Source organism: Porites lutea, chromosome 6 (assembly GCF_958299795.1).
Source record: "Porites lutea chromosome 6, jaPorLute2.1, whole genome shotgun sequence".
Classification (NCBI taxonomy): Eukaryota; Metazoa; Cnidaria; class Anthozoa; order Scleractinia; family Poritidae; genus Porites; species Porites lutea.
Genome location: NC_133206.1, coordinates 11,046,280 through 11,073,728, shown reverse-complemented (window position 1 = coordinate 11,073,728; position 27,449 = coordinate 11,046,280). Strand labels below are relative to the sequence as shown.

At 38.4% G+C, this 27,449-nt stretch overlaps 3 protein-coding genes across 5 annotated transcripts; 2 read left to right on the top strand and 1 right to left on the bottom strand.

Annotated features, from left to right (window-relative positions):
* Positions 1–1,736: 1,736 nt before the first annotated feature.
* Positions 1,737–6,657, top strand: LOC140941296 (endonuclease III-like protein 1). The gene is made up of 4 exons (XM_073390278.1): positions 1,737–2,106; positions 3,129–3,299; positions 3,783–4,048; positions 6,331–6,657. The coding sequence occupies exons 1-4, from the start codon at positions 1,753–1,755 to the stop codon at positions 6,479–6,481; spliced, it is 942 nt and encodes a 313-aa protein (XP_073246379.1). The 5' UTR covers positions 1,737–1,752; the 3' UTR covers positions 6,482–6,657.
* Positions 6,658–7,363: 706 nt separating this feature from the next.
* LOC140941295 (uncharacterized) lies at positions 7,364–11,510 on the bottom strand. Of its 3 annotated transcripts, XM_073390276.1 has the most exons (3): positions 11,350–11,487; positions 11,101–11,182; positions 7,364–9,929 (listed from the first exon to the last, which is right to left on the bottom strand). In XM_073390276.1, the coding sequence occupies exons 2-3, from the start codon at positions 11,180–11,182 to the stop codon at positions 8,974–8,976; spliced, it is 1,038 nt and encodes a 345-aa protein (XP_073246377.1). In that variant the 5' UTR covers positions 11,350–11,487; the 3' UTR covers positions 7,364–8,973. The 3 variants fall into 3 exon arrangements, with proteins under 3 accessions (XP_073246377.1, XP_073246376.1, XP_073246378.1); XM_073390275.1 differs by lacking the exon at positions 11,101–11,182 and having other exon boundaries at positions 11,350–11,510; XM_073390277.1 differs by lacking the exon at positions 11,101–11,182 and having other exon boundaries at positions 11,462–11,506.
* Positions 11,511–11,596: 86 nt separating this feature from the next.
* On the top strand, positions 11,597–27,112 carry LOC140941877 (AP-4 complex accessory subunit tepsin-like; the record flags this gene model as incomplete). Its single annotated transcript, XM_073390882.1, has 16 exons — positions 11,597–11,692; positions 12,662–12,734; positions 13,571–13,662; positions 14,540–14,633; positions 15,644–15,711; positions 16,890–16,944; positions 17,737–17,799; positions 17,881–18,039; positions 19,381–19,417; positions 19,739–19,873; positions 21,241–21,319; positions 21,928–22,062; positions 23,406–23,454; positions 24,007–24,080; positions 24,827–24,901; positions 25,905–27,112. Coding segments are annotated over 16 exons (2,025 nt in total), but the record flags the coding sequence as incomplete, so codon positions are not given.
* Between the last annotated feature and the right edge of the window lie 337 nt (positions 27,113–27,449).

Below are 27,449 nucleotides of genomic sequence, written 5' to 3'. Positions count from 1 at the left end.
TTAGTTTCACGAACTCCCGCTGCGGTGTTATTAAGTGGTTTATGCAATGTTTAGAATCAAGAGCCATAATGGCTCTTGTTAGAATATATACTAAATGCAAGGTATTATCAAGGCACGTAACCAGCTCCTGATCAAGCAAAGGCCGGTAAAAAATAACTGAGAATCATTTCGCGACAATTTTCAAACTTGCACTCGATAAACACTTTCTGTGAGTGTTCTAGGCTCGATTTCCGCCGTCTCCCGGGTCCGGTCTTTGATCCTCTCCTCTTTCGGGGGATGAATGCTGGCTCATTTTCCCTAACAGCGGCAGGTAATCGAGCCTATGAGTGTTCTGAACAGCTCTAATGATTGTCTGGTCAGCCCCTGAGTTTATATATAAATATTGGTCAATACGCATTTCTTTAGAAGAGCGTTTCAATCAAAACATGAATCAGTAAACGCATTTCTGGAAAGAAATGAAATGACACTTCAACTTGACGTATACTTAAGGGTCTATCCTGGATCTATTATATTCTGGGTCAACTAGGCCCGATTTCAAGTGGTAAGAGGTAGAGTGCCAGGGGGTCCAAACCTCTGGCCTCCAGCCGGCGATTTCTTGGCTTTCTGCGGTTAGCCCTTTTTCAACTGCGAACTATTAAGCATTGTTGCGTTACTTTTCTCTGTTTATGCCGCTTTCTGCCCTTTTTAAACTCCCACTTCCCACCCTTTCAGTCCTCTCCGTCCTCTTGTACTCCTCCCAAAAACAACTTTGCACGCTTTTTTTGTGCATTTCTTTGCCGTTGTTTTGCACGACTACAACGTGGCTTCCAGAAATTTCCTAGTTACACGTTTTAAGAAGGAAATGTTGTATGCGTTCCTGTTCACTTTTTTGTTCGCTGTTCACCTTGGGGCCGCTAGCATTTCTCATTTTCTTACCGCTGTTATAAAATTTTCATGTTGTTCTTACGACGAAATTGGTCTCCTTTGTTTTTTATCTCTTACTCTAGCTCTTTCTCTGTTATCCACGTCAATGCAGACATTAAAATTTAAGTCGGAAGAAAGAATCGGCTTCGTTGTTGTTGTTTTTTCTTTAAAAGTCCGGGTGGCTATGCGATTTACCGCCGAACCCGCGGGTACTTGAAATAGAATATTCCAATCCGGCTTACATGAGGGGGTGGATGTACGTACGTACTTTCTTCAGAACCCAAATTTCTTGGATGCATTCTTACCCATGGTGTTCCACTGCGCGCGCTTCGCGCGCGAGGGCTCCGCTGAAATAATAATTACAAGGAACTTGTTAACAAAAGTAGTAGATATTTGATTTTAGTTAAAATAAAGTTAAGGACCGAGATAAAGGCTCAAGGCTTGTACAGTTCTCACTACGTTTGTTAAAGAAAATACAAACACAAAGACACCAAAATAATGCGAAAATTTATCAGTCATCCCGATTAAATGATAAAAATGCATTCAAGATTTCAACTCTAAATTTTGTCACAGGGAAAGAAACGGCGGCGCAAATTATGTTTGTCTACTCCTGAAGGAAACGTGGATTTGCTTTAATCATTATTTGACAACTTTTACACAGAAGATCATAGAATGCCTGTCCAGTGTCTTAAAATTTCGAACCCCTCCCCACACGTAAAAAACCCAGACACCTCAGTTTCCCGCCAAAAGTCGTCAACACTCAACACAGAACAAAAGCAATGGCGGTCGGTCGGTGAGTTCTTGTAAACATATGATCAGGTGTTCTATTATTTTTCTAAAATCATAAGGATGATTTCGTCTCCTTATTTTACGGCAAGTGGAAGACAAACGCGTTCGGCTACAAGAGCGGCCGCAGATGCTCTGGTAAAGAAAAAGAAACCGGTTAGAAAGCACGTGAAGATCGAATACGAGTCCGAAAACCAAGATGGCGGGAGAGAACAAGCGAGCGATGATTTAAAAGAAGATGTAGCCTCTAAGAAGCGTAAGAAGGATACTTCTGTAACAAAAAAACAGTCTTCAGACTGGGAACCTGCTAACTGGAGGGAACAACTGGCTAATATCCGTGAAATGAGAAAATTACGGGACGCACCGGTAGATTCCCAAGGATGTGAAAAGACAGCTGATATGAACCAGTCAGCTGAGGTGAGTGTTGGGCAGTTTATGGACTGGGAATGGATAATCGCGATTAGGGTTGCTACGTGAAAGGGATAGGAAAAAAGAGGCTTGGCATGGCCTTTGTTAACCTCCATTAATGTTTATTGAGTCAGATTCGATAACAAGTACACTGAGTAGCGAACCGGGGGTGGGGCTAAGCGATATAGGTATGTGCTGCCCCATCGGGTAGGGTTTTTGCGCCGTTTGGTCTGAAAACGGATATACACTTTGCCTGTTTTGGTCTAGAATCGGGTATGGTTTTCGAGTGAAGTATGGGAGTGTATGAACATTTTTGTTTCAATTCCAAATGAGTAAGAAAGAAAGAGAAATATTCAAATTCCAAATAGATTTGAATAATTTTTGTGTTTTCGCCCTAAACTAGGTAGTGATAATATAAAGGCCAGGTCTGGAAATGGTAGACTATGAGTAGTCCCCCATTTTTCCTCAGGGATAGTAGAGCGAGCGAAACACGAGCGCGTGTAAAAATCATGCCACGCAAGAGAAAGGCGACACGCGGCTCATTTTTCTCTTTCCCTGCCACGTGTCGCCTTTTCTTGCGTGGGGTGAGGAAAAATGGGAGACTACTTGTAGTCTAGGAAACAGGTATGGATTATAGAGGTCTAGTCTGAAAACGGGTGTGGATAATATAATTATTACATTCTTTGGTCTGAAATCGGGTCAGGATAGGAAGAACCAGGTGGCACAACCCCACCAAGAATTCCCAGGAGTACCCCCATCCCCAGGTAGTGAATGATATCATAACTGAATCAGTAGACTCCCTTGGGATAGAGGGCTGGGTAATGTGCTTGCCCTTCGACTTGAGCTTATGACAGACCGATTCATGAAAAGGGCCTTCCAATAAGCTTCCATGATGTCACATATGATCGACGCGTAATTAAGATGATGCAGCAAATATGGACTTCATAGTTGACTATTCCCTACAAGGACTGATGGGAAAGAAAAATGATGATAATGAAGAATACTACTTGTATTTTGTGCCTAATTTGCAGACCATTCGTTACCAAGTCCTTATTTCTCTCATGCTGTCAAGTCAAACAAAAGACCAAGTCACATTTGCAGCCATGGAAAAGTTAAAAGCACATGGCCTAACAGTAGAGAATATTCTTAAAACACCTACAAGTAAAATAGGGGAGCTGATTTACCCAGTTGGTTTCTGGAAGGTGAGTGTGAGTGTTGATTAAAAACTGTACATACCGAAACAGGCTAACTTATAACTGAACAACAGGATTGGTTCATCTGTTTGGGCTTATCATACAAATGTACTTATATTGATAATACTCAAATTTAATTCTTCCTTAACTATAAAAAATGAGCATATACAGGGTTGTCAGAAAGTTTTGAAGAAGACTGCTGAGTTGTCAAAGTAAGCAGCCAGTCCAGGGATATTTTATTTAAAAAACATCATCTGTAAAGAAATGCCAAGCACAGTAGCCGGCCGATTCTAACCAAGTAGGTGGTGATTTTCGCCGGCAGCCGGCTACTTTTGTCAACCCTGGATATAGTTTATGGTCATCCAAGACAAGTTCTTTTCCTCTGCTCTCATTCACATGACACACTCAATTCAAATTTGACTGTGTATAACTAAATTTTTTTATCTAGTATGATGAGTTCAGCTGACATTATTCTTTTATTTTCAATTTCAGAAAAAGGCTGAGTATATTAAGGAGGCAACTAAAATTTGTGCTGAAACGTACAAAGGTGACATTCCACCCACAGTAAAGGATCTCACAGCACTGCCAGGGGTGGGTCCCAAGATGGCACACATTACCATGAATGTAGCGTGGGGGGAGGTGACAGGAATTGGAGTTGATACTCACGTCCACAGGATTGCTAATAGACTTGGCTGGGTCAAAAAGCCCACCAAACTTCCTGAAGAAACTAGGGTTGCTGTAGAGAGCTGGCTGCCAAGGTAATGTTAACTGCAGGTTTAGAGGGTACACAAATTAAAGGTCTTACTAGTTCAAATCCTATCAGTGTTCTCCCCAGGTATTTAAGGCTAGGCGGGCTGCCTGGCTTAATTATTCACTGGAAAGTGGTTGCCGCCTGGCTTAAAATCAAAGATCTATCCAAATGGATGCTTATGTTGACATCTAGAAAAGGTACTTCAGGGACAAAATCACTCAATAACGTTGAGGAAACTTTGTCCATGGTGTTTTTACTTGTGTGTTTTCTTGTAATTAACTGATTGTAAAAGTGATTTACCATTGGATGAATGTTTAAACACTCGTTTCACCGAACGGCACTCATCTTGAAATTGACCGACAAACATAAGGGCCCTTCAAGGAGCTTACACGGAGTAAGAACTGAAATTCCAGCACTCACAGTTTAAATTAATAGTATCACAATTCACAGTGGAAAACTCAGTCATCCCAAGAAGATGCATGGAACAAAAAAGAAAAGCTTGTCAAAGCAAATTGATTTTTTTGACTGTGAAAAAGAAAAGTGATGGAAGATGTTCAGTCACCTAAAGCAATACCAAATCTTCCAAAATCGATCAATTCCAAACACCGAAAATCAGAAGAGGACTTTGGTTATGAGAAGGCAGCTGCCATTTGGGGCTCAGACAAAAACAGGAGAATAAACGGGTTACTTACCATAAACCAAGTGAACAACTAAAATTCAATTCTCAAGTGTGTATGAAATTTTATTCTGGCTACAGCAGGCTTTGTACAAAGACTGTTAAAAATCTCAGTCAGAAGACCCCCTGGCCTTCCCAAAATCTTAGGGAGAACACTGCCTATTACCCACTCCCACCATAATTCATACGTTTTTGGGGAAATCACCCATAACTGAGAGATGTCAGTCTGAATTATATGAAAAGTTTAAGCTTATCTGCCAAACCAAACCAATTCCATGTTTCTGCTCTACCTCAGTACCAACTAGGTATGGCTTATGGGTGGTATGGTTTTTGAAACATTTAGATATGAAAGTTAGCAGAACCTCTTTTTTGGATGTGTTATATCAACTTCTACCTCTTAGTTCTACCAATTCTAAGGCAGCTGTGATAGTGATAGACTTTGCTTTGAGAAAGCCCCTGCCTTTGCATATTTTTTTCTGAGCTCAGCTGTTGGGCTTTCATAGGTAGCCAGCTACTGCAGTAAAGTCAGCCAGCTACACTAAGTTTGAAAATGAGTCAAACAATTAATATAAGAAGATTTATGGGATAAATGAGAGTGAGAGACAGACCAGCCTTAAATGATAACACTTGCACAGTGATCTTAAACTTATTGTAATAGTGCCAGCACTAGTATTCTTGGCACACCTGCTATTCAAAATTTGACCCCTAAAAGGTTAGCCTGAATTTCAGCCATTTACTCAAGTCACAAACTCTTGAGAGAGATGTATGAATAAACCATCTGCTATGCTGTCCAGTAATGTCACCACCCCCTTTCTTTTAATTCATGAAAAATCCGAAATATGATTTTCAAGCAGTAAATAAGGGAATGACTATCACCAGGATATTAGAGGCCCTGCTAGCGGGGGGAGTCCCAAGTCGCCCGTCTGAATTTTAAAACGTCTTGTGTCGGTATTTATAAATGCTTGTCGCTTATTGTCGGCTTTGCCGTCACTTTCGCAATTTGGCCGAGGGAGGTTGTCTCTTGGCGCGATTTCATTTTACGTGTTGTTGCTACTTTTTGGGCCATTTCGCTTGTTGGCATTTTCCCTGGCAGGGCCTCATATTAGGTCTGCAGAGTACAGAATTGTTTTACTTGTAACTCATGTCAAAATGTTGGAACAGTCAACTGCAATTGCAGTATTCTGGGCAGACCTTTAGTACCATTATTTCAAATTGTGCCTCAATGCAAGAACAAACATTGGAAATCACAGGAAGTTGGAATATTTGCTAGCTCGACACAAGCTTGTTAACAGTCACAAAAATCAGCCACTGAGGCCTATGAAATCTACCAATGAAACTGCCACAAAATGTCTCTAACTATACACCAACCACTTTTTATTTTCATTTTTCATCTGTAGGTATATTTAACACTGTCTTTTTAGGGAGTTTGACTTGAGAGAACTGAAATTTAGGACACTGAAAGATATGATGATGATCACTCTAACATTTTTAAGGGAAATTCTCCCCAATAGCAGTTGACAGTTTACTCCCACTTCTGACACCTTGGGGCTTTTGTGATTACTGTGAGTTAAATGGCTGCAGATTAAAGGAAACTTTCTCTTCTCTTTTGGCAGGGAGGAATGGGATGAATTGAATGTACTGTTGGTTGGATTTGGTCAACAAACATGTCTTCCTGTAGGACCACAGTGTGAATCATGTCTTAACTGCAAAATATGCCCAGAAGGACGCAGAGTTACTAGAGGGAAACCCAGCAAAACTAAGTAATTCCATATCCAAATATTTTCTTTGGGGGATTTCTGGTGATCTCTTTTGCATTCAGCAGCCTGATGGTTTTATTGTTATTTTTGTCATTTTAGTTTAGATTTTTAAAACATAAGTTTTGTAAGCAGGGAATATGTTATCGTGCAAATGAATGTCAGTGACTAGAGTACTTAAGGTGATTCCCTAGTAAAAGAACCTAACATAGATTGTAGATGAAACTTGGTACACTGATGTAACAAGTCAAGAAGATGATAAAAAAGTAACAATGCTGAGAAATACGGTATTTTGGACCCTTTGTCAAAAACCACGCGCAGTCCAAAACTAGACAAAACAAGAGATTTTTTTGATGATGCATATGGTATCGCACAGAATTTGACTTTATTGTATTGTTTATCCACTTACATACCAGAAAAATACCATTTAATGCTCCTGTTTTTATTTTACGCTCCAAAGTAGAATTGAATTGGACACGCACTATTCGACCCGTGATAGCTCATTCTGTACAATTTAGTAAAACTGCCAAAAAACTGAACATAGATTTGTGCCAATCTTTTTCTCATCGAAAGGAAGCACTGTCCTTAGTAAACTCATGAAATAAAAAATGGGGGTCACCGTCCTCGTTTTTGCGGTAGAGCTGCAGAAAGTGCGCACCAAATGCATTTTCTCCGAGTTTTGAGAGAGGACTGGGGCGAGTTTCAAAATAGAATGTATGTGAAAGGGGGAAGAAAGTATTAAAAAATCTGTTTTTACAGAATTTACATCGAGATGTCACATTTAGGATACAAACGCTTCCAAAAAAACATAGAATCTTCAGATGTATTCCTCTTTTTTCTTGCCAACTAAGCTGACTGAAAAATCCACGTGTTACTGTTAAGCTTCACTCACTTGACATCTCTTGCACTCCTTTTTATTTGCATTTCGAGATTTCTACAGTATTTTTATTTTTTTAGTTTAAAACTCATGATGAATAGTATTAATGAATTAATGGTATTATGGTTCATTCTAGTTAAAAAAGAATTTACCGGTAGCAGTAATGACCTAGAATTGTGGTATACAAACAAAAAAATTCTAATTACATGATCACAGTCTAAAAAAAAATACTTTAATTCTGTATGCAAAAAGAATTCAATAATTAATTATTAAGTAATGAGTGCTCTTGTCTTAAACAGGGTCAGGGTCAGTGAAGACCTCAGAGGTACCCCTCTACCCAAACTTTGCTTGAGTGCTCCCCTCCCCTCCCCTCCCCACCCCCAGGGCACTTGCATACGATACATTGCATCTCACGTTGCATGTGTGTCCTGTTCTTGTTATGTTTGAACAGAGTGCTTGCTTACACTCAAACATGATTTATTACTAAGCTTAATTTAAAGACAGTTATCTTTTTAAAACATAATACCATATTTAATGAATCATTTTTTAAGTAGGCAAGGAAAGGCATCAAATAAATAAAATGTTCTACAAAGATTGGCTTGAATAACCAAACCATATTTTTCAAAAATTGTTTGATCTACCTTGCACAGTTGCTCTTACTTAACTCCAATGTGAAATGTGGATAAAATTAATATTTGTGACAAAAACCACAGAGTGATTCTAGTTATATCCAGGAGAGCTTACCATTCAGATGAACCAAGGATAAAATTCAAACTTGACAGATATACTGTGCATACAAACATAAAACTTTAAAAATTGACTTGGTGGGAGACCGACCCACTACAAAGTATATCCAATCAGCCGGTCAAATTAAAAAGAGTAGAAAAATTGCATCCCCTCAAATCAAAGCCCGTATTTTCCAAAGCTTCCCAAATGGAATGGCATGAACCATTTGATTTTCTTACCAGAATTTTTTATGGTTTTTCGATGGTAATGGTAAGTACCCCAGGTGATTTCATAATGAAATGAACTTATCTATGAAGACCAATGGACCTCTGCTTGCAGGGTATCATCTCTTTGTCTTGGGCTGTCTTGAAGCAATAGCGTAAAATGTCCCATTTCACTCTGGGAATCCTTTTACCCATCTCTACACATTTTTTTGTCACCTCCACATTATCATAATGTGGTAATGCTTTCCAACAGTAGCTTTTTTTTTTCTCCTACGGAGTTTGTGTGAAATCATTGTAAAATTTGCTTTCACATTTTAACCCCTTTACTCTCAAAGTCAGGTGTAGAGACTTTCAATCCAGTTCTACAATTATGTAACTATTAAGTCTCTACTTTAAGATGAATTCTGCTGTGCAATCAATTCAATAAAACCTTTACAGAATTCCTTTTGTGTGGTTACTTTTTGTTGTTTTCTTTTTTCCATTATGCCTGATTCTCTGATTATCTGAGGTCCCTTTAAGTGAAGAATGGAGACAACTGTTGTAAACCTGTCTGAGAATCAGATTATGAAACCTTTGGAGTGAAAGAATTTTCAATCCATCTATTCAAACATCTTCCTTACACCTAACCTTTCTAAATAATTATAATTTGATAGGAATTATTTAAATGGCATTTTTCTAGAACTTATTAGGACTGTATTTTGTTCCAAACAAGATAAAACCAATCTCATTCCATGAAGGTGCCTCAAACAGTACTCCCTTCTGTTTTGGATTTGCATTCTCATGACAATCACCACTTTTCATCTCTTGTATGTCCTGCAATGGAAGAAGCTTTATTCCAAATGACTTAGCTACTTTCCTGACAGTTTGACTTTTTCCGATCAGTATACCGACATCTGACTTCAGCAAAGCAAGCAAATCAGTTATTGAATCTCCAACAAACACTGAAACTCCATCAGATCTTTCAGTTGTGTTTCCAATCAAGTCCTCAAAAATTCTCTCTTTGTCAAAAGCGCTTGTAAGAGTCTTGCCTAAATGGCCCGATGAAAGTTCGCCTTCAAGAGGAAGGTTATTTCCAAAGATATTTAAATGTTTAAGGTGACCCAGCTTGGCATGAATCAGATCTTGACACCAGTTGACAGAAATGAGATACAGAGGCAAGTTGACATGGTTTAGAACATTCAAGCAGCCAGGATTAAGCTTTACTTCCTGTGCAGCTTCCTTGATACTCTCTTTGGAAATTCCTTGTAGAATCTTACTTCCCTCGATTTCCTTCATCATTGTCAAGTCATAGTCATACACCTTTTGCAGAAATGACCTCAGTTCTTTTTCATTAAATGCAGAAAAACTGGGAGAATCATTAACAGAAAGTGACCTTGAGACAACATCTTGATGCCCAGCCCAGTATTTTTTCCCTAATTCACTCCAGAGAGCGTCAAGTTGTTTCCTTTCCACTTCTGTGGAAGTGAGGTACTTGTCTGTTGCCTTGTACAGTAGACTTGTGGTGTCCTTTTGAGTACATGTGCCATCAAAATCAAAAGCAAACAAATTGACCTTCAGTCCCCTCCAATCTGACTCACATGTCATTGACGGTGAGGATGCTAGAGTAGGATCCATGACAGTTGCCATGACAACTATTTAATATGAAGAGAAAAAAAGATTCCATGAATGCAAAATTATTAATGTACAACTTCTAGTCATAAAGGATCGGTAATTCAAATTAAAAATGTCAGATCTACATTAATACAGTAGACTGCAAAACAGCCCATTTTTTTGCCTAGGTTAAGAATGCATGCGCAAGTGGTCGAAGGAAAGGTCTGGAGTGAGGCTGAAAATGGAGAGTGAGACTGCTGGTACCCGCGAGCAGTGGCTACATTTTTGCTGTGTGAGCTGGCATGCGAAAAGTAGCCTCTACCGACAACTGTTCAATTTTCTATCATGCATGCGCGAAATTCATCATGCAATTCGCAAACAAAATTAATCATCAGGTCTGTCATCAAATGACACGAGTTTCGCAGGAATAAAAAAAATTACGACAACTCTGACCTGCTACGCAAGACTCATGCAAGACTCAAGCAACTCTCTAAACTGGTCAAGAACAGGAAAAAGCCCGTTTTTTTAAATTTATTCATCCAGATTTCTGGATGGATTTGAACGGTTGTTGGCAAAGGCTACTTTTTGCATGCAAGCTCACACAGTGAAAATGTAGCCTCTGCTCGCAGGGTAGACTGCTGTCTGTTTTACAGTCTAGATTTACAGCAAACTCTTACACTAAGTAAAGAAAATTTAAACATTTTGGGGGAAGTCTGTGCATGCTTGTTCTTATAATTTATATTGCACATGTACAGCAAAACAGAGCAAGCATGAACCCCTGTACAAAGCAAAAAAGGCAGTGTAAAATGAAAACTGTGGACTGACTGTAGACCATTGTTTTTAGGGTTAGAAAACAATGGGACTATTGTTGTCATGTTCTCATTTGCATGGTGAAAACATTAATCCGCAAGCTGCGTTTTCCATGACCGATGTGAATTACAACATCTCGGATCAAAGTCCAGTCTTGTACCTGACCTACACATTAACAAGGTTATCTCACCCAAAAATTTCTTTCAAGCTGTTGCCCTGTGGCACGAGTTACTACTTTTCCACGTATATTTCTTTTTAAAATTTTAAGACCGACAAATACACCTAATTTGCGTGTCTTCAAGCTATGCGCCTAAGCGCTAGAAAACTATTTGTTTTACATAACCATCCACAAGAGGTTTCGGGCGCCTTGTCAGACCGGTTAAAATTTTTTTTTTTTGGTACCTTTTCTTTCCTGTACTGTTACACAGAAACTGCAAATATTGAGAGCGATGAAACGGGCAAGACGCTGTAGCCACAAACACATCTGAAGAAACGAATCCTTCGATCACTGATGATTCCTTTGTCTCGTAATTTGAAAGAAGAGCTCCGAAGAGCTTTGTTTCCTTGCACCCGGGCAGCGATTTCTTAGCAAGCTACATTAAAGTTACGTAATCAGCTTCCAATTAATTAAATTTAAAGAGCTCAGCTTACCTAAAACAGCTATAGCTGTCAGGACAACGATGAAGCAACTCAAAGATCTATGAAATCTATAAATTCGTCGGGATATAACCATTAAAAATGCCTCGCAAAAATAAACACTCACTAAAATTGAGCTTGCTTCCTGCCTCGTTTTGGAGTTCGTTACGTTCTGCACGAAATATTTTCTGAGTTGGTAGGTACTTCATATATGATTCCTACAGTGTAAGTACCTCATATATGAATCAGCTACCACTGCTGATGTGAAAACCGCAGGCCTTGGGGGAGAAGGCTCGTATTCAAAATGGCTGCCCAAATCGCTGAAAGAATTTCAGAAACATTTTCATTTGCGAAAAAGGTAAGGTTCAGTTGATATCAGCAAATAATTTTTTAGCTCTAAAATTTTCCAATGACTCTATGTGTGCTTCCTAAATTGTTTAAGGGGGCTTTGTCACGACTGTGTTGTTTATTTTGTCAATACTGCTGCAATGTAAACTCCCCGTCCTTACGTGACTTACGTTACAGATGGAATTTCTTGTAAATTATAGAGGGAATTTCTTGTAAATGACAAAGTCACAGCCTCATGTCAAACAAATTTGCCTTAAAAAGCATTAAGCTTATGTCAAACGTTACAAACAAGAACAAAAAACTTTGAAGTTAAGGACTGTTAGGGTAACAAGCTTTCAAAAACCACTGTTGCAATGCGTTTTATTCTTCTTCAATTTTGTCCATCTTTGCCTGCTAAGGGAGAGTAAATCTTATTTACTGTCAACTTTGACTCTGAAGATGACTACCACACAGATTGTCGAATCGTCAGTCACTTTCAACAACGGTTCTTAATTGCTACTCAATTGTCAATAAATTTATTGTTTGCATGAATTCAGTTTTTAATTTTTTGAGGAACAGATCATGAACAGATGTGTCCCCCGATATGAATTCATGAAATCGGTAAAAATCAAAGATAAATCGATAAACGAAACGAGTGTGTCATCAATTTCTACTGTTTGATCGATACAGTCGATATCAATCAAATCAGATTTACCAATTTTTATCGATTTAATTTATCGATTGACTACTTCGGGTAGAGGTGTGCTGCTCAGGCCCTCGAAACCTGTTAAGTTAGTGGTCAGAGCCAGGTCTTGGGGATCAATGGGAACTGACTTAACTATTTTCTACGCATAGACTCTGGTTTGCACTCTAGATTTACATTGTATCTTTTTAAGGGTGCGTGGAAACTTAACAACTGCATTTTTGAAGCAGGGAAAGAAACACTTTATATTGCAATTTGATATTACTGGAACTAATCAACCAAGGCATCTTATTGCAGATGCCAATGCTAAGTAGAGCTACTTTTGATGATGATAATCCAACGCCAGGCTACATATACCAAGAAATCAACAGTATCCTTTTCAGGCTGTGTCATATCTCAAAAGTTAACAGTGTGGTTCTGAAAAATATCTGTACAGTCCCTCCATTGACCACTTTAGAAACAAGAAGGAAAGACTTTCGGAATCTATAGTGGGGACGCACCAATCAGCTGGGTATTCCAAAATTACCACCCATGGCAAGAATTATTAGAACAGGGATGTCACTAAGATTTCAAGTTGCTCGGTAAATACAACAAGTAGATGAGGAATCATACAGCTAGAAATTTCTTTTGGTTCTATTTTTCTTCTATTTTCCTTTGAAAGCAGCTGCAGGAAATCCCTGGTCCCCGGTTCATAATTGCAGCCCTGCTAGAATCACCAATCATATGTGGATGGTTAGCAATAATTGACCAATTAAATGTGCTGACTGTCAATTCCAGAAAATATTCATTAAACTTACATGTAAGTACAAAATAACTATGTTTTTTTTTCAGTGCATGCATGTAGTTTTGGATTCATCAATATTTTCGGGTATAAATTTAAGACCTCATTTGGACCCTGTACTTATCACTGAAATGCTTAAGTTGTACCCCTATATGTTAACACCTTCATCACTCAGCAGATTGCAGGATCTAAACGCTAAACAAAGCCCTGCAGCCACATTGAACAAGGCACCAAACATATAAAGCTGATGCCACCAAGGCTAACTGAGATTGGGACACATAAATGTCGTCTGACTAGACTCAAAAGAGGTGGCTCTCTTTGTTGTTAACTGTGTTAAATTTCACTCAGCTGCATCTAAGCACCATAATTTAGATGCTGTTTGGACATTAGTGACTGTGGGATGTTTTCCTTGATGTGTATATCAGGCATAACTTATGAATCAATTAGCAGCTGCAACTCTTTATTGGATTATTTAGTTGTCAGACTGAAAAACAAATCTCCTTATGTCAAATACAAGGTAAGACACAAACTTGTAGTTGTAAGAAAATTACACCACAGCTGTCTCTCATTTCATTCTTAATTGTATAAAATAGGCCATTTCCAAGTTCCAAAAACTCTCACTTTCAAAATGAGGTGAAGTGCAAAACCTTTCTTGTGAAACTCAGTTTTGTTTGCATGAGAATATAAAATCATTCTCTTATCTATGGCTTTGCACTTAGCCTCACTTTGAAACAGAGGCTTGCGGTAACTCGGAAATGGCCTAATGAAAGGCTTGGGGAAAAAGGGAATAAAGTGATTTGGTTAAAATAAAATTCTTCTTAAAAATTGTCAGATTTTCACATACTGGCAGCCTCAATCCAAGAAAATTAGGTGGGAAGATATCCCTTGGTAATAAGGTAGTTTCTTATCATGCATGGCCTGGGGGAAAGCCATTGTCCATTGATGTGTTTATTTCCTGTTTGTTTCAGAGAAGGATGTTGCTCAAACCTCTGTAGCATTCAATTCAGATAGGCAAGAGTTAAGTTGTGAAAGGAATGTTCATGTTTCACCATCATTCAAAATTAAATTTGTTTACCTCAGTGAGGCAAAAAAGGTAGAAAATTTATAACAGTGTTTGTTGATTGGTAGCCGGCTGCCCGTGAAAATCGCCAACTACTTGGTTAGTATCAGCCGGGTACTCTGCTTAGCATTTCTTTACGGATGGTGTTTTTTGAATAAAATATCCGTGGACTTGCCTCTTACTTTGACAACTCAGCCGTCTACTTCAAAGCGTTCTGACAACCCTGCATGCATACACATGCATGTTTGTTGATGCTGGCCATGTGCTGGGACCTTTAATAGTGTTATTTGATAATTACTATTTTTGATAAAAACATCTTGATTTTCTATTTTAGGTCCTTAAAATTCTCTGTTATCTATCAGCTAATGGCCATTCAGAGTTCAGAAGTGGTCTTAGACACAAAGCAGATGTCCTTAGAGAAGCTCAAAGTAAGATAATATTAAGTCCAAGGTTTGAACCCAAAAGTCATTTCATAAGTAGGTGATAAGTGTGATCATCCAGGTGAGCATAGTCTCAAATGTCGGTTGGAGTGAAATCACTCCACCGGGACTGTTGTTGATAGTGCCTGATGATTCAACAACCTGTGCGGTAGTCATCTTCAGAGCCAGAGTTGAGTTGTATAAGGTCAGTTGACAGTATTAATTAATGCGGCAACTGACCTGATTGGTCAATTTTGACTAACAATAAACAACTGTTAAACTTTATTTTATTGTGCATAAACCATCAAATGTTTGAAGCTAAGTTGTAAATGAAATTGTCACATAATTTTCTGTTTTATTCCACATCTGCTCCAGAATATGTGTTAATGTGGTTCAATTTTATCCTTGGTTTTAATTTTATTTTCCTAATCGTTTCAAACTCATTATCAACATTACCATACCCCAAAACAAAAGAAAATAAAATTTAAACAAAGGATTAAATTTAAACACAACATATGCACCCATTACATGTCATTATGAAATACTATAAATTTTAGGGATGTCATCACTGCACTTTTCAATAACATGCAAACTCTTAAGTTAAAAAAAAAATTACGCCATTTACATTTTTTGCTTCTGTCAGTCATCCCAATCAACCTCCGAGTAAAATATGTTTTCTTCAGCAAGTTCAAGTTTTCTGTAGGTTGTAATTGGTAGATTTTGATCCATTTTGTTTGTTTCTTTATCTCATAATATTATGATTGACAGTTATAAAGTGATGTTCAAATAAAGTATTATTTTCTGAGTTTGTCTGTTATTGAAAAGCATAGTAAAGATTTCAGTAATAATGATAATACATGTGTGGGGTCCAATCACTACATTACACTAGTGATAGTTCTGGTTAGCCAGAAATGACATCATAATAACGCATTTTAAGCTGTTTCATGCGTGGATGTGTATATGCTGTAACACAAGTAAAGTTAATGCTCTGATTAATGTTGTGTACCATTAATTCACAGATTTTACCGGCTCAATAGATTATCTCAAAGGAGATGGCCCTAATCAGCAAGTCAGAGCTGCTGCGTCAGTGAGTTTGAGATTTTGTTATCTAATTTTGTCAATATTATTAATCAAGGTTAACTTATGCTGGCCACATTAATTTTGTGTTTATTGCTGAGTGGCTGGATATTGTATTATTCCGAGGTCCTGGTAAATTTGCTGTTGTTATAATAACAACAGCAAATTTATAATACAAAAGCCATATCATTTCTCTTGAATTACTCACAGATTAGCTGTTTTTATCCTTTTTTCCCTTGTTCATTCCTTTCCTTATGTAAGTATGTTTTCCTTCCACTGATTATTTAAATTTATGCCTTAATTATTGATTGTCATACTCAGGGTTTTCCCACACAACCGCGAAACAGGGGCTGCAATGGGGGACAAGAGAACTTGGGACTGTGTGAAAAAGCCTGTTACATAATTTATAGCACTCTGCTCCTAATGACAATTTTTTGATCTGTTTTGGATTCATCCCATCATCCCCCCACTCCCTCCAGCAATGTTGTGGCCAAAAAAAGCACTCATTTCCACCCATGGTGCTCAAGATTAACTTTGTCTGGGGTGGGAGGGGACGGGTCACTAGTTTTACTAATATTACTGGAAATGTCCCAACACTTTTGATCTCCATTGTGCCCACCAGAGGATGGCCAGCCATTGCTCTCAGGCTCCACCAGTCAATCAGCCACCTTAACCCCTAACAATCTGTTGGGTGTTACAGTCAAGACAGGTCAAGCGTACTCCCCAAGATTTCATTAATGAATTGATTGTTTGAAAAGTGATTCCATTAGTCATTGCCTGGACCAGTATGAAATTCAAATCAGCATTCCTGCATGTGTAATGAGCAGTAGATTTTTCATGACAACTCTTCTATAGTCGGTCAGATTGAGAAATCTGTGAATGGATTAATTGCTTTGAAGATATTTACATTGAATTCAAGAAAACTGGGCTGGTAGAAATTTCATAACTGCCTCTTATGTGAATATCACTGCTCGTTACGCAGACAGGAATGCAGAGATGAAACTGAAATCTACAACAGCTAGCAGATTCAACTTTTGAATAATAATTAATTAATTAATGGAATCTTGTGGGGTATGCTTGACCTGCCTTGACTGTAAAACAGTTCATTTAAGTATTTTATCATAACAAAATAACGCACAAGCCACTACCAGTACCACTTAGTACTGTTTGATATTACTTTCTCATTAGGAGTTAATTGAACTTCTCTTCAACGTTGAGAGTAGTGCATTATCAAACATTCATGGTAAGAAAGATGGTCTGACCTCTTTTAATAAGAAATTTGCACGACAGGAAGGGAAAGAGAGAAAACAGATGTTTTATAGTTTTTTTCGTCATGTTTTTTGTAATCTGATTGGCCCTAATCCTAGCTACCGAGAATGAACAATAAACAATGTTTATTGAATTTAGCTCTTGCATGACGTGAAGATTTATGGAGATTCTGGAAGCTGTTATATTAATTTTATTCTGACCTCACCATTCTTCATACCATACTCACCCTCATTCAATAATAACATTGTTACATATATACAGCTGTAGAGGACCAGTTTCTGACCAGTGGACTTACAGTTTAGAGGCCTCACATTCAATTCACCTTTTGATGGTTGTCCAATAGCTGGATTTTTTTTCTTGTTAATGCTGAACTCCTTGTCACTGTTTGTTATTTATTTTTAACATTCTGGCAGTGCCCTCTGCTTCTCTCATATTCAGCTATTCTTTGTGTTGTCACTTACATTTAACCAACTCTCTTAACTTTTGACTTAATTTGATTACTTTTTATCTGGCAACAACTTCCATGGGTTAACTCATTTGCTGATGAGCAAAAATGTAAACAATTTATTACCTTTAAAAGCAATTATAAACACCATACTGGGTTAGTGCCAATTTTAAAAATTATTCATGGACAAGTATTGGAAGTTGACGTAATATAAAAGCTTTTTCTGCCAGTTGAATTGTTTTCTATAACCACGTGCTTGTCAACTGTTTACACTCTTGTACTATACCTTATTAATAACTTTATTTGAAAAAATTATTGCAGCAATGACAGGGCCAACAGGAAAGAAGATGGAGGGATTTGGAAATTCACCTCTTCAGCCAGCAAGTAGGTATTTATTAACTGATTTTGATGTTGGAGTCCTATGATAAATTGATTTACTTGAGTTCTCTTTGTTCCTTTTTCTAGAGAGCAAAACATGGCTAGACTCAGTGAAAAACTTAGCTGAACATCTTCCAGATGCAGCAAACCGTTTAAAACCAAAAAATAAGAAGGGAAATACGCCGCCCGCAGAGACATCAGGCACTGCATTTATAAACTATGTTGATGTTGCAAGTGCTGACTCAGGTAGCGATTTTATTGTGTTTACTATTATTATTGCTCTACATACCTCAGGAAGTCCATTTTAACTTCTTACACTGTTGTTTTCCTTCTCATGGAGATCGGCTTTAAGGCAATTTTCCTGTTCTTTTATAAGCCATTTTTAAGTAATAACTAAAAATTATGTGAATAATTTTGTACATTTGAGAGTAGTCTTTTAAACTTACTTAATTTGTAATTTAGATCAGACTTTCTGTGCTTTTTAAGTGAGATGAAATGTAGTAGAATATCTATGATTGTAGTACTAATTAACAGCTTACTAATATGTTGTAAAAACTGTGTCATGATTAAGATCAAGAGAGCACTGTCCTTTTTTGTTGAAGAAATAGTCATTTGAAATGTAAATTAAATGATTCCTAGGTGGGACAGGGTAAGTGGAATATCTTATGAAGTATCCCTCCTATCTCATGCTAACTGGGATAGTTATAAGCATAACTAGGAATAACCATAGTTACGGAGTGCAGGTAACAATGTTTGAAGGGACAATCATTTGAAGGTCGAAATGTTCTTGCTCAAGTGCTGTGCTTTGGGCAAGTTGACTAAGTTTCATGTGATAGATGCATGGTCAAAACAGGCATGATCAGATTACAGGTGACACTATGGTGATCAGATTGCCCTCCTTCATCATAGGCATTCCATTCATTCTTAGTAGAAGCCTGAACAAAACTGGCTACATAATGTGCCCTGCATGCATAATAGCAACCTGGAGATCAGGACTGTGGGCTTCTCTTGTTTGCCTGCAACAAAATTTTTTTACTTTGATTGGCTGATGGCAGCAAAAAGAAATCTCCAAATAAGTCAAAATGAAGTAGACCACTGTTTTTTCAAGTTAACCTCGAAGGAGAGAGTTGTAAGGGTTGTGCTTCAAGATGTTATGCGACTCCTACAACCAGGGCCTGGTTCTTCGAAAGATGGTTAACTTTAACCCAGGATTAAGCCAAATTTCAAGCATGGTTTTCTCATCTAAGAACATGCAACTTGAGGTTACAAAATACTGTTGAGCCTTTACTACAAGATACAGTAATGACAACACAAAATGTTACCCTAAGCAAAACATAGGAATGTAAAATATACAAAAACAGAACAAAATTTTAATCCTGGATTAACGCTAATCAACCTTTCAGGAACCGGGCCCAGGAGATTTTAAGGCAAAAGTCAAGATGTGTAAAACAGTAAGCGCTGTAATTCCCTAGAATAACCTTACCTTGCCCCTTGAAAGCACTAAGGAATGATTTACATGTTATTTTATATTTTAGATTTATGATATCATTTATTTGATGTTACCTGCCTCCCATTTTTTTCCAACAGGTTTTAAGACCTTTCTGGATGGCCAAGTCTCTCTTGAGTAAGAACAATGTTTTATTTATTCAAAGTTTTCTGTTAAATTTAAGTAATGGTCCAGATAAGAAGGAAAGAACCAAGCACAATGAACATGTGGGAATGCAAAAACATGCTAACTTTACTACTGTCTCTACTATGCTTCTGATTGGTTTAAACTGCAAATTTTTGACATCTTTCTGAAATCTTCACAAAGTATGTTCATCCTTTGTTTTCTGACCAGCTTCCTTATAGCAAAAGGGGGGATTGCAAAAGAATTTGGTTGTTTTTGTGTTACTTTATTTTATTGATGGAGTTTTTAAATGTCTTCAAATTTCAATGTTGTTAGGCCGTCAGATGATGAAGATTCATCAGATTCAGAAAATGGATTATCTGTAGAAGCTCATCTTGTCAATAAGATTACTTCTGAGGGTGGAATCCGCGCTGTGCCTTCAAGGGAAGACTTGATTCAGTTCACAAGAAGGTAAACTTGCTGTTTACCGTACGTGTTTTTTTTTGTGCAAAAATCAAAGGGCAAAAATGTCTCTCAGAGAGGTTTAGCCCTTGTTCAAGTGCTGCGTCCCCCATGTGCTGAATCAACTGATGAATTACATATGTCAGAAAGGCAGCATTTGAATAAGTTTGGCTTAGCAATTTTGGTTTCATAGGCCCAGTTCAAACGTCAAACTTTTCAAGTACTGAACCTAATTCCTTCAATTAAGTATTAAGTATTTGGGTCGACCCATGAATAAAGATTAAGTGGCCCACATGGGAATTTTAATGGTGGAGGCCGACTTCATTTTAAATGTCAAACTTCTCATGTGCTGAACCTAATACATAAATAACTATAATTTTTTTTTACTGGGTAAGCATTGTAGACCATTGTAAACCATTGTACATCATGAACATGAATTGAGTCTCACTAATAATTATTAAGCTCGATGTCTGAATCAACCATCGAACTTGTATCATTTGGGTTGATCTAAATAGGTATCAAGTTTGATAAATGAAAACTTTGACGTTTGAATTGGGCCATAGAGTATAAGGCAATGTAAAGATCAGCAGAAGCTGTCACATTATCTAATACTGGGGCACCACTTAGTTGCTTTAACAGCTATCCTCTCTTGCTCTAACCTAATCATAACTTTTGAATAAAATAAGCTTAACTCTTCCCTAAATTCAGACTGAAATTTTAAAGGGGTCCAGCTCTTTTCTAGCTTTTTCTTTTGGTTTCACTTACCTATGCTGTTTGAGTCAATAATCACTCCAAAAGCAATCGTCATCATGTTGCTCTAATTCATCTTGATGAACCAGGTCTTGTTTAGTATACATGAAGAATGTGCAAGGAGGAGGGTCTTCAAAAAAGGCAAGATCTTTATGAAGATACTGACTCAGTTCATCAGTTAATCATTTTATTGGATGGTGACATTACAGCCATTGGCCTTGTCTCCTTCATCCTTCCTCATAGTTAATTGAAGGGGACATAAAGAAATGCAGGTGTTTCTTTGTGTTGAGGAGACTATTTTGGTTTACTTTTATTTTGTGGTGTGGGTATTGTTGTCTTTTCAACCTTTTGTATTATGTTATTTGGGGATTGTGCCCATCCAAAATACTCAAAGAAACTACCAGAATTCCACACTTCTGTTCAGAATGAGTATGGGTTGTAGACCCCAGTTGTGTGGTCTGTCCTATCATTTGTTGTTTTGGGAAAGGACTGTTTCTGACCCTGTGGTTGGCACAAGGTGTTGTGGTTTCCTGACGTATCACAAAGCTATATTTTGAAATAATACAAAGAAAAATAGATAAGAGTTTCAGAGGAGTTGTAACCATGTTACTTTTTTGTTTTTGAAGGTGTTCTTCTTTGAATGTTGAGAAAGTGTTCAGTGCACTTAATGACAGACTGTTGGAACCAGTCACCGAGGTGCAGTTGGTAAGTTGAACACTCCTGCAAATCCACATTCTTATTCATTGGTCAATATTTGGGATTTATTGGAGTTACCAAAAAAAGAGAGAGCCACAAATCAAACCAGTGCCAGATGTGCTATATGCACAAACTTTTGGCGCAATCAACCTACTGCATCAGAACGGAAAATGCTACTGCTCATCTGTCAATAAAGGATTATAACATCATTGTTACTCATAGTGAACTTGAATTTCCCGTTCTGCTGATTTTGCTAAACAAGAACTTAATCAGTTTCTTTTGTTTCTGATTTTAACCAAAAAAAATGCAAAGCAAGCCGACAAAGTTTTTGCCTTCTTTATTTCTCAAATAAAAAGCTCAAACTCAAAGAACAGTGTTTCAGCTGGTGTTTGTCTACTAAATCAAAAGTCACATGCAAAAATTCAGTAACTTTGAAGCACTTTCAAAAATGAACAAAAATTCAAGGTGTTGTTCTTGCATTAAGCCTTTCATTTCTTAAATTTTTAAAATCAATATATCAGCTCTTATCTTTTCTTTCTGTCTTGAATTTTTAAAGCATCAATAAATTTGAACTGCCTTTGTCCCACTGTTAATATATAATGTTGAATTTTTTCTAGAAATCACTTCATGTTTTGGATCACCTCTTGAAAAGTGACATCCCTGAAGTGGGCACAAGGATGTCGTACATTTGTACCAATGTACACGAAATAACGAAAACAGATAGTGGTCATGTTCTATCAAAAGCTCAAAAGGTTAGTGGGAAAACATGTGCTGTAGTCAGCTCCCTGATAACCCCCCACCTACCTTTTGGACAGTCAACAAGGATAATTATTAAACCTCATCTTTCTAGTAAGCTTCCTCCCATAATCCCCATGATTTGTTTTGTTGTGCTAAACAACCACTAAACGTAAACAAGTGCCTTGAAAACAAGTCGTCAGGGTTAAGTTTGTCAATTAAGGGCCAGGAGATGGGCATTTCTCCCCACTACTATGAGCATGCGGCCAAAGTTGTCAAAGAGCTGAAGAGCTGTTCAATCCCCTTTGCATACTTTCTAGCTTTCTCTGATATTGTCCTACAAGAGAGCCAGCTCACAGGCTAATATTTTATGCACTAACACAATTTCTTTTTGACTCTGCTTCGATAGAGGGGATTTCATTTGGCTGCCAAAAGAAATTTTTTGCAGTTGTTTTTTCTGTAAATTTTCAGAGCTCATGTAAATAATCTTGGGGCCCTTCTAGGGCAGTCAGAAGTTGTACCGAAATCTATTTTAATAATGTCACTAGTAAAGACCTTAGCAAAGACAAAGGAACCTTCCAGTCTATTAGTTTCCTGCTTTATGGTCTTCATTCAAGTGGATCCTAGAAGAGCCAACAGTTGGGTTTATTTCATGCAAACAAAGTGACTACCTACACTAGACATTCCTTGCAAGAACTAGATGAGGAAAATGGCTGGATCAGTGGATTTATAATTCACAGTTCTCTTTTCAGAGATTTAAATTCAGCCAACAGATGAAGGGAGACAGGCATATTTTCTCCCTCCCCCCCCCTTGTACTTTGTCCTTTCACCTTACTCCCACCCTATCGATTGTACTTCCTACCCTCCCCAATCTTCCCCTGTTTTCAAAATCAAAGATATTGCAACTATACATACAGAAAAAATACTGAGGGCTCACTAGCTGGAAAAATGTCAACGATGTGCCTGCACTGTAGGGTAGTGATATTGATCCTTTCCCTTTGCTACCTTCAAAGGGCGTTAGTTTTGTGGTTGGCGGGTTTATTAATTTCTGTTTGTTAGAGTGGTTTTCGTTTGAGTGTCGTAAAACCAAAACCAAAGTAATTACTCTGGCCAATCACATAGGACACAGACAATACATTGAACCAATCAAAACTCGAAGTAATTACATGTGGCTGACGCAAAGCGCGGGAAAATGCATGCGAGCGCGTCACAATTGGCTTTGGTTTTACTTCTGATTGGATGAAAAGGTGGCGCGAATCTTTTAAGCCAATCGCATCGTGTAGAAAGTGCAAAACCAATTACTTTTCGACACTCAAATGAAAACCGCTCTATAAATGTGTTACCTCATACTCTTCCTCAGATTCTGTCAATAATCAAAGCAAAAGCCCACAATGAAAAAGTCAAGAAAAGTGAGTTCATTGCAGTATTTTACTTTTACATAATGCAGTAGTGGATTAAGGTTTTATGTAAGTGTGGGCCCCTCTCATCCTGTCCCTAAAATAAAAGGGGGGCCTACCCTGGGTTCCAGAAGTTTTTTCCGGTCTCGGGAGCTTTTTCAAACCATGAACACGGCTTATTTTATCCTAGGTATTTCGAGAACAGACCTCTGGAGCCAGGGTAAGGAGGACCCAGCCTCAAAAATAATTCTTCTTTGCCCTGTGGGCCTCAGTTCGGCCCAACAATAAGGTGGGGATGATAGCCTGCGTAGGCCTTACGTAGAGGTTATAGGAGAGGATATTTTAGATCGGGGGGGGGGGGGAAGAGTAAGGGGAGCAAAACTGTGGCCACCTGTCAAGGTTGTCGCGATGCGCTATCGCACTCGGTTCCGAGCCTCCTCTGGTAACTCGGAAAGCGCGAACTGGCCTGGGTGCAAGGCTGCTCCTCAGTAAAGAAAAAGACAAAAGGCGGCTCTAGGGCGGTTTTGACGAGGTTGGGTGACTTTCTTTTTTTTTTTTTCATAGATTCGCATACAACTGTGAATGATTCAGAAGTATCAAGAGTAGTACAGAGTCATGACCTATTGAACTTGGATAATGTACGTGAGTTTTTCCTTTATTTGCCTGTTTAATTGCTTAACTGATATATAGAAAGAAAGGAAATTTGATTGCGAAAATTCTTAAGTCAAAAACTTTTGAACTTCTTTTGAAGAGAAAGAGTTTTTATCGTTTACATATTATTAAGTTGCTACACGTGACTCTTTCTGACCTATCAAAGCGAGGCCTGCTGGCCTCTTCATCAAAAGTGAGTTTAACTTGCATGTAAATGAAAACTTACTTTCATATGAAAGGATGAGCAGAAGGACTTCCTCGCTTTGAACAAAAGGCTAACGGTAATTCAAAATGGCCTGTTACAGCATTTTTTTAGAGAGGTCTTCAATTCGCCAAAAACCAAAACGAGGGTAAATACTTTAGCCAATTGGAACAGGCACTGAAAATCTAACAAACCAATCAGAACGCGAAATACTACGTTGCATTGTAAAGGGCGGGAAAACGCGTACTAACAAGTTCATGGCTTACTACGACTTGTGGAGTAAGATTTGAGCCAATCACAAAGCGTGGCGGTACAAAAGTCATCTGCGCCGCGTGAAGGTCCAGCCGTTTGCAGGGCAAAGGCAGTACCTTCAGTTATCAGTTATTTGAAGACCCTGAGTATTGGTCCGGAGCCGGGAATCGAACCCGCGACCTCCCGCTCTGCAATCAAGCGCTCTACCGACTGAGCTTATCAGTTCTGCTGCGGTTGAACTCTTTCTTTTCAATTAACCATCATCTTTCGTCATTCCAGTTTACTGATCCTGCATTACAGCAGTCTGTAGCGGATGACACTTCAACTTTATTTTCTGGAATGAGTGTGCACGCGGTGAGACTATTTTCTTCTCTTTTTTGTTTTTCGAATGGGGAAGGTAAATCACTGAGGGCGAGTCATAAATAAATACACACTGTAAATAAATAAATAAATAAATGTTGGTTTATATGGTGACGTTAGTGATTTGGACGACAAAACATTGTAAAGTGTTATTTATTTAAGCAGTGTTTGATTATTTGAGGGCTAGTAGGTTAAGCGTGTGGTTGTTTACTAGCGTTCGACAAGAGAACATTTATAAACAATTATTGGATGAGGTTTTTGTGATATCCGGAATAATCAAGGTCCCGAGGTAAGTGTTATCAGCCGAAGCCGAAGGCTGAGGCTGATAACACTAACCGAGACCTTGATTATTCCGGATATCACAAAAACCGAATCTAATAATTGTTTTATTATACTTTATCTTCAAGTAATTTTTCAATTTCTTGCTGGGTCGATGAAGCGAATCGAGAAGTCATTCTTTCTTCGCTGTCCGCGAACTTGACATTGCTCTTGAAAATCATGCATTGCGCGCGCAACCTACAGATTATTCAGTAATCTGTAGGTACAGATTAGTGAATAATCTGTAGGTTGCGCTGTTTCCCAGAATTAGGCTTATAGCCAATGAGAAGACAGATGGTGACTACAATCTATAATAAACCAAATTAAATTCACTTTCACAGGCATAAAATAAAGAGAAAAGAAAACGAAGATTAGCAGAGCAAGTAAAAACACATGATTTAGTTCGTTAGTTCTCGGATGTTCCTTCGGAAGGTATCCTTTGATTAGGTTTCGTGAAACATTTACTTTATGTACAGCGTTTTGAAGGAGAGGTTGTATTCTGACTTGTGTACTATACAAGGGACCCTCGTTTAGTATTTGTTACCAGAGGGTCTTTCTCCTTACATCTTTGTGGATGGTTTGTAAGATTGCTTTTTCTTAACTACCTATCTTGAGAGGTTTAGGTATACCCCTCCCGCTTTTGCTTACTAAAAACGATTTCCTCTCCTTTGCTTTGCAGAAGGAAAGCACCTCAAGTACGAAACAGCCTGAATCTCCCGCTGTTGTTATGAAACATTCTCAGCGTTTATTGAAAGACGACTTGTTCCAAGTACATGATATTTCCGACGGAAATAACGATTCCTCGCTAGTGCGAAGTTCAAGGACAGATTTAGATGACTTGTTTTCTGTGACAAAGGGAGATAAGGTACCTGGTCCTGTCACGCTTAATCAAGAGCTTGTCAAAGTTAGCGTGACAGATGTTTTCGATCCTTTGTGCTCCACGTCCAAGACTACAAAAACTGCAGCTACAGGCGTCGAAAAACAACGTTATAACACCAAGTCAAAGAGTGATTCACAGTCTCCTCAAGTTACAAGTTACGGAAGCAGTTTGATTTCGTCAAATGGAGGTACTGTCAATCCTGGATTATCTGGTTTTACAGGTACTTTCTACGGTCCAGTAACTTCTGGGAGTAGCACTTTCGAAGATTTAAGTACGCTGTCACGCAACAATACTATGCAACCTAATGTCACGCCTAATATTACGTTGGCTGGGAATGCGTTACCACCGGCAAACCGTTACGTTTCGAATTTTCCTAATACTTCCCACCCAATAATTCACCCTTCTGTTCTAAGTGGTGGTTCCACAGTACCATTGAGACTTCCACCACCAAGTCAAAAGGCGGATTTTTCTTTCGTTGGGAAGTCCGGTAAAGCTGACGCCTTTAGTTTTGTCCAAGATGAAATGAAGGCAAGAAAATAGGCAATATGAAGAAAGTTCGCCACTTTAGAAACTAGAAAAAGACTGGGCCAGGTTAACTTTCGCAAAGACTTCTGGGACGGTTACTAGGACGGGAAGGGAGCTCAAGCAACAACGACGGCCTCGGCTACTAAGACGTCACCTACAGTTAGGCTGCTTCAAACTCCTTTATCGCTCTTATTGCTACTCGTTCAGTTCGTCAAATGTTTGCAATTTTTTATTGAATTGAATTCTAAACGACTGTATCGAGGTTCAGGAAGAGAAAAAGAAAGTCGTAGCCTTCTGTTCACGTCCTCCAGAAAACGTGAAATTAGGCATTTTCACGTTGTAGTCGTGCAGTGACGGCAAAGAAATGTACACAAAAGCGTGATGCACGTGCGAAGTTGTTGTTTTGCTGAATAAACCTATTGCTTTTTTGCCGTTGTCGTTGACGTCGCCGTCGTCGTTGCTTATGCTCTCTAACAGTGTGTCCTCAGTATGATGATCCCAGAGGTTAACTTGGCCCAGTCTCGTTGTTTTGTAAGTTGCAAATATACAGAGAATACGGAGAAGTGTGATGTCGCAAAAATTCAAATCCAAATTATGGCCTAGGCCTTGATCGTAAACGTCACGATCCAAGCCGATTTTAGATTGATGTATATGCGGGGTTCGTACTAGACTACGAGTACTCCCCCATTTTTCCTCAGGGATAGTAGAGCGAGCGAAACGCGAGCGCGCGTGAAAATCACCCAACACGAGAAGTGATTTTTACGCGCGCTCGCGTTTCGCTCGCTCTACTATCCCTGAGGAAAAATGGGGGAGTACTTG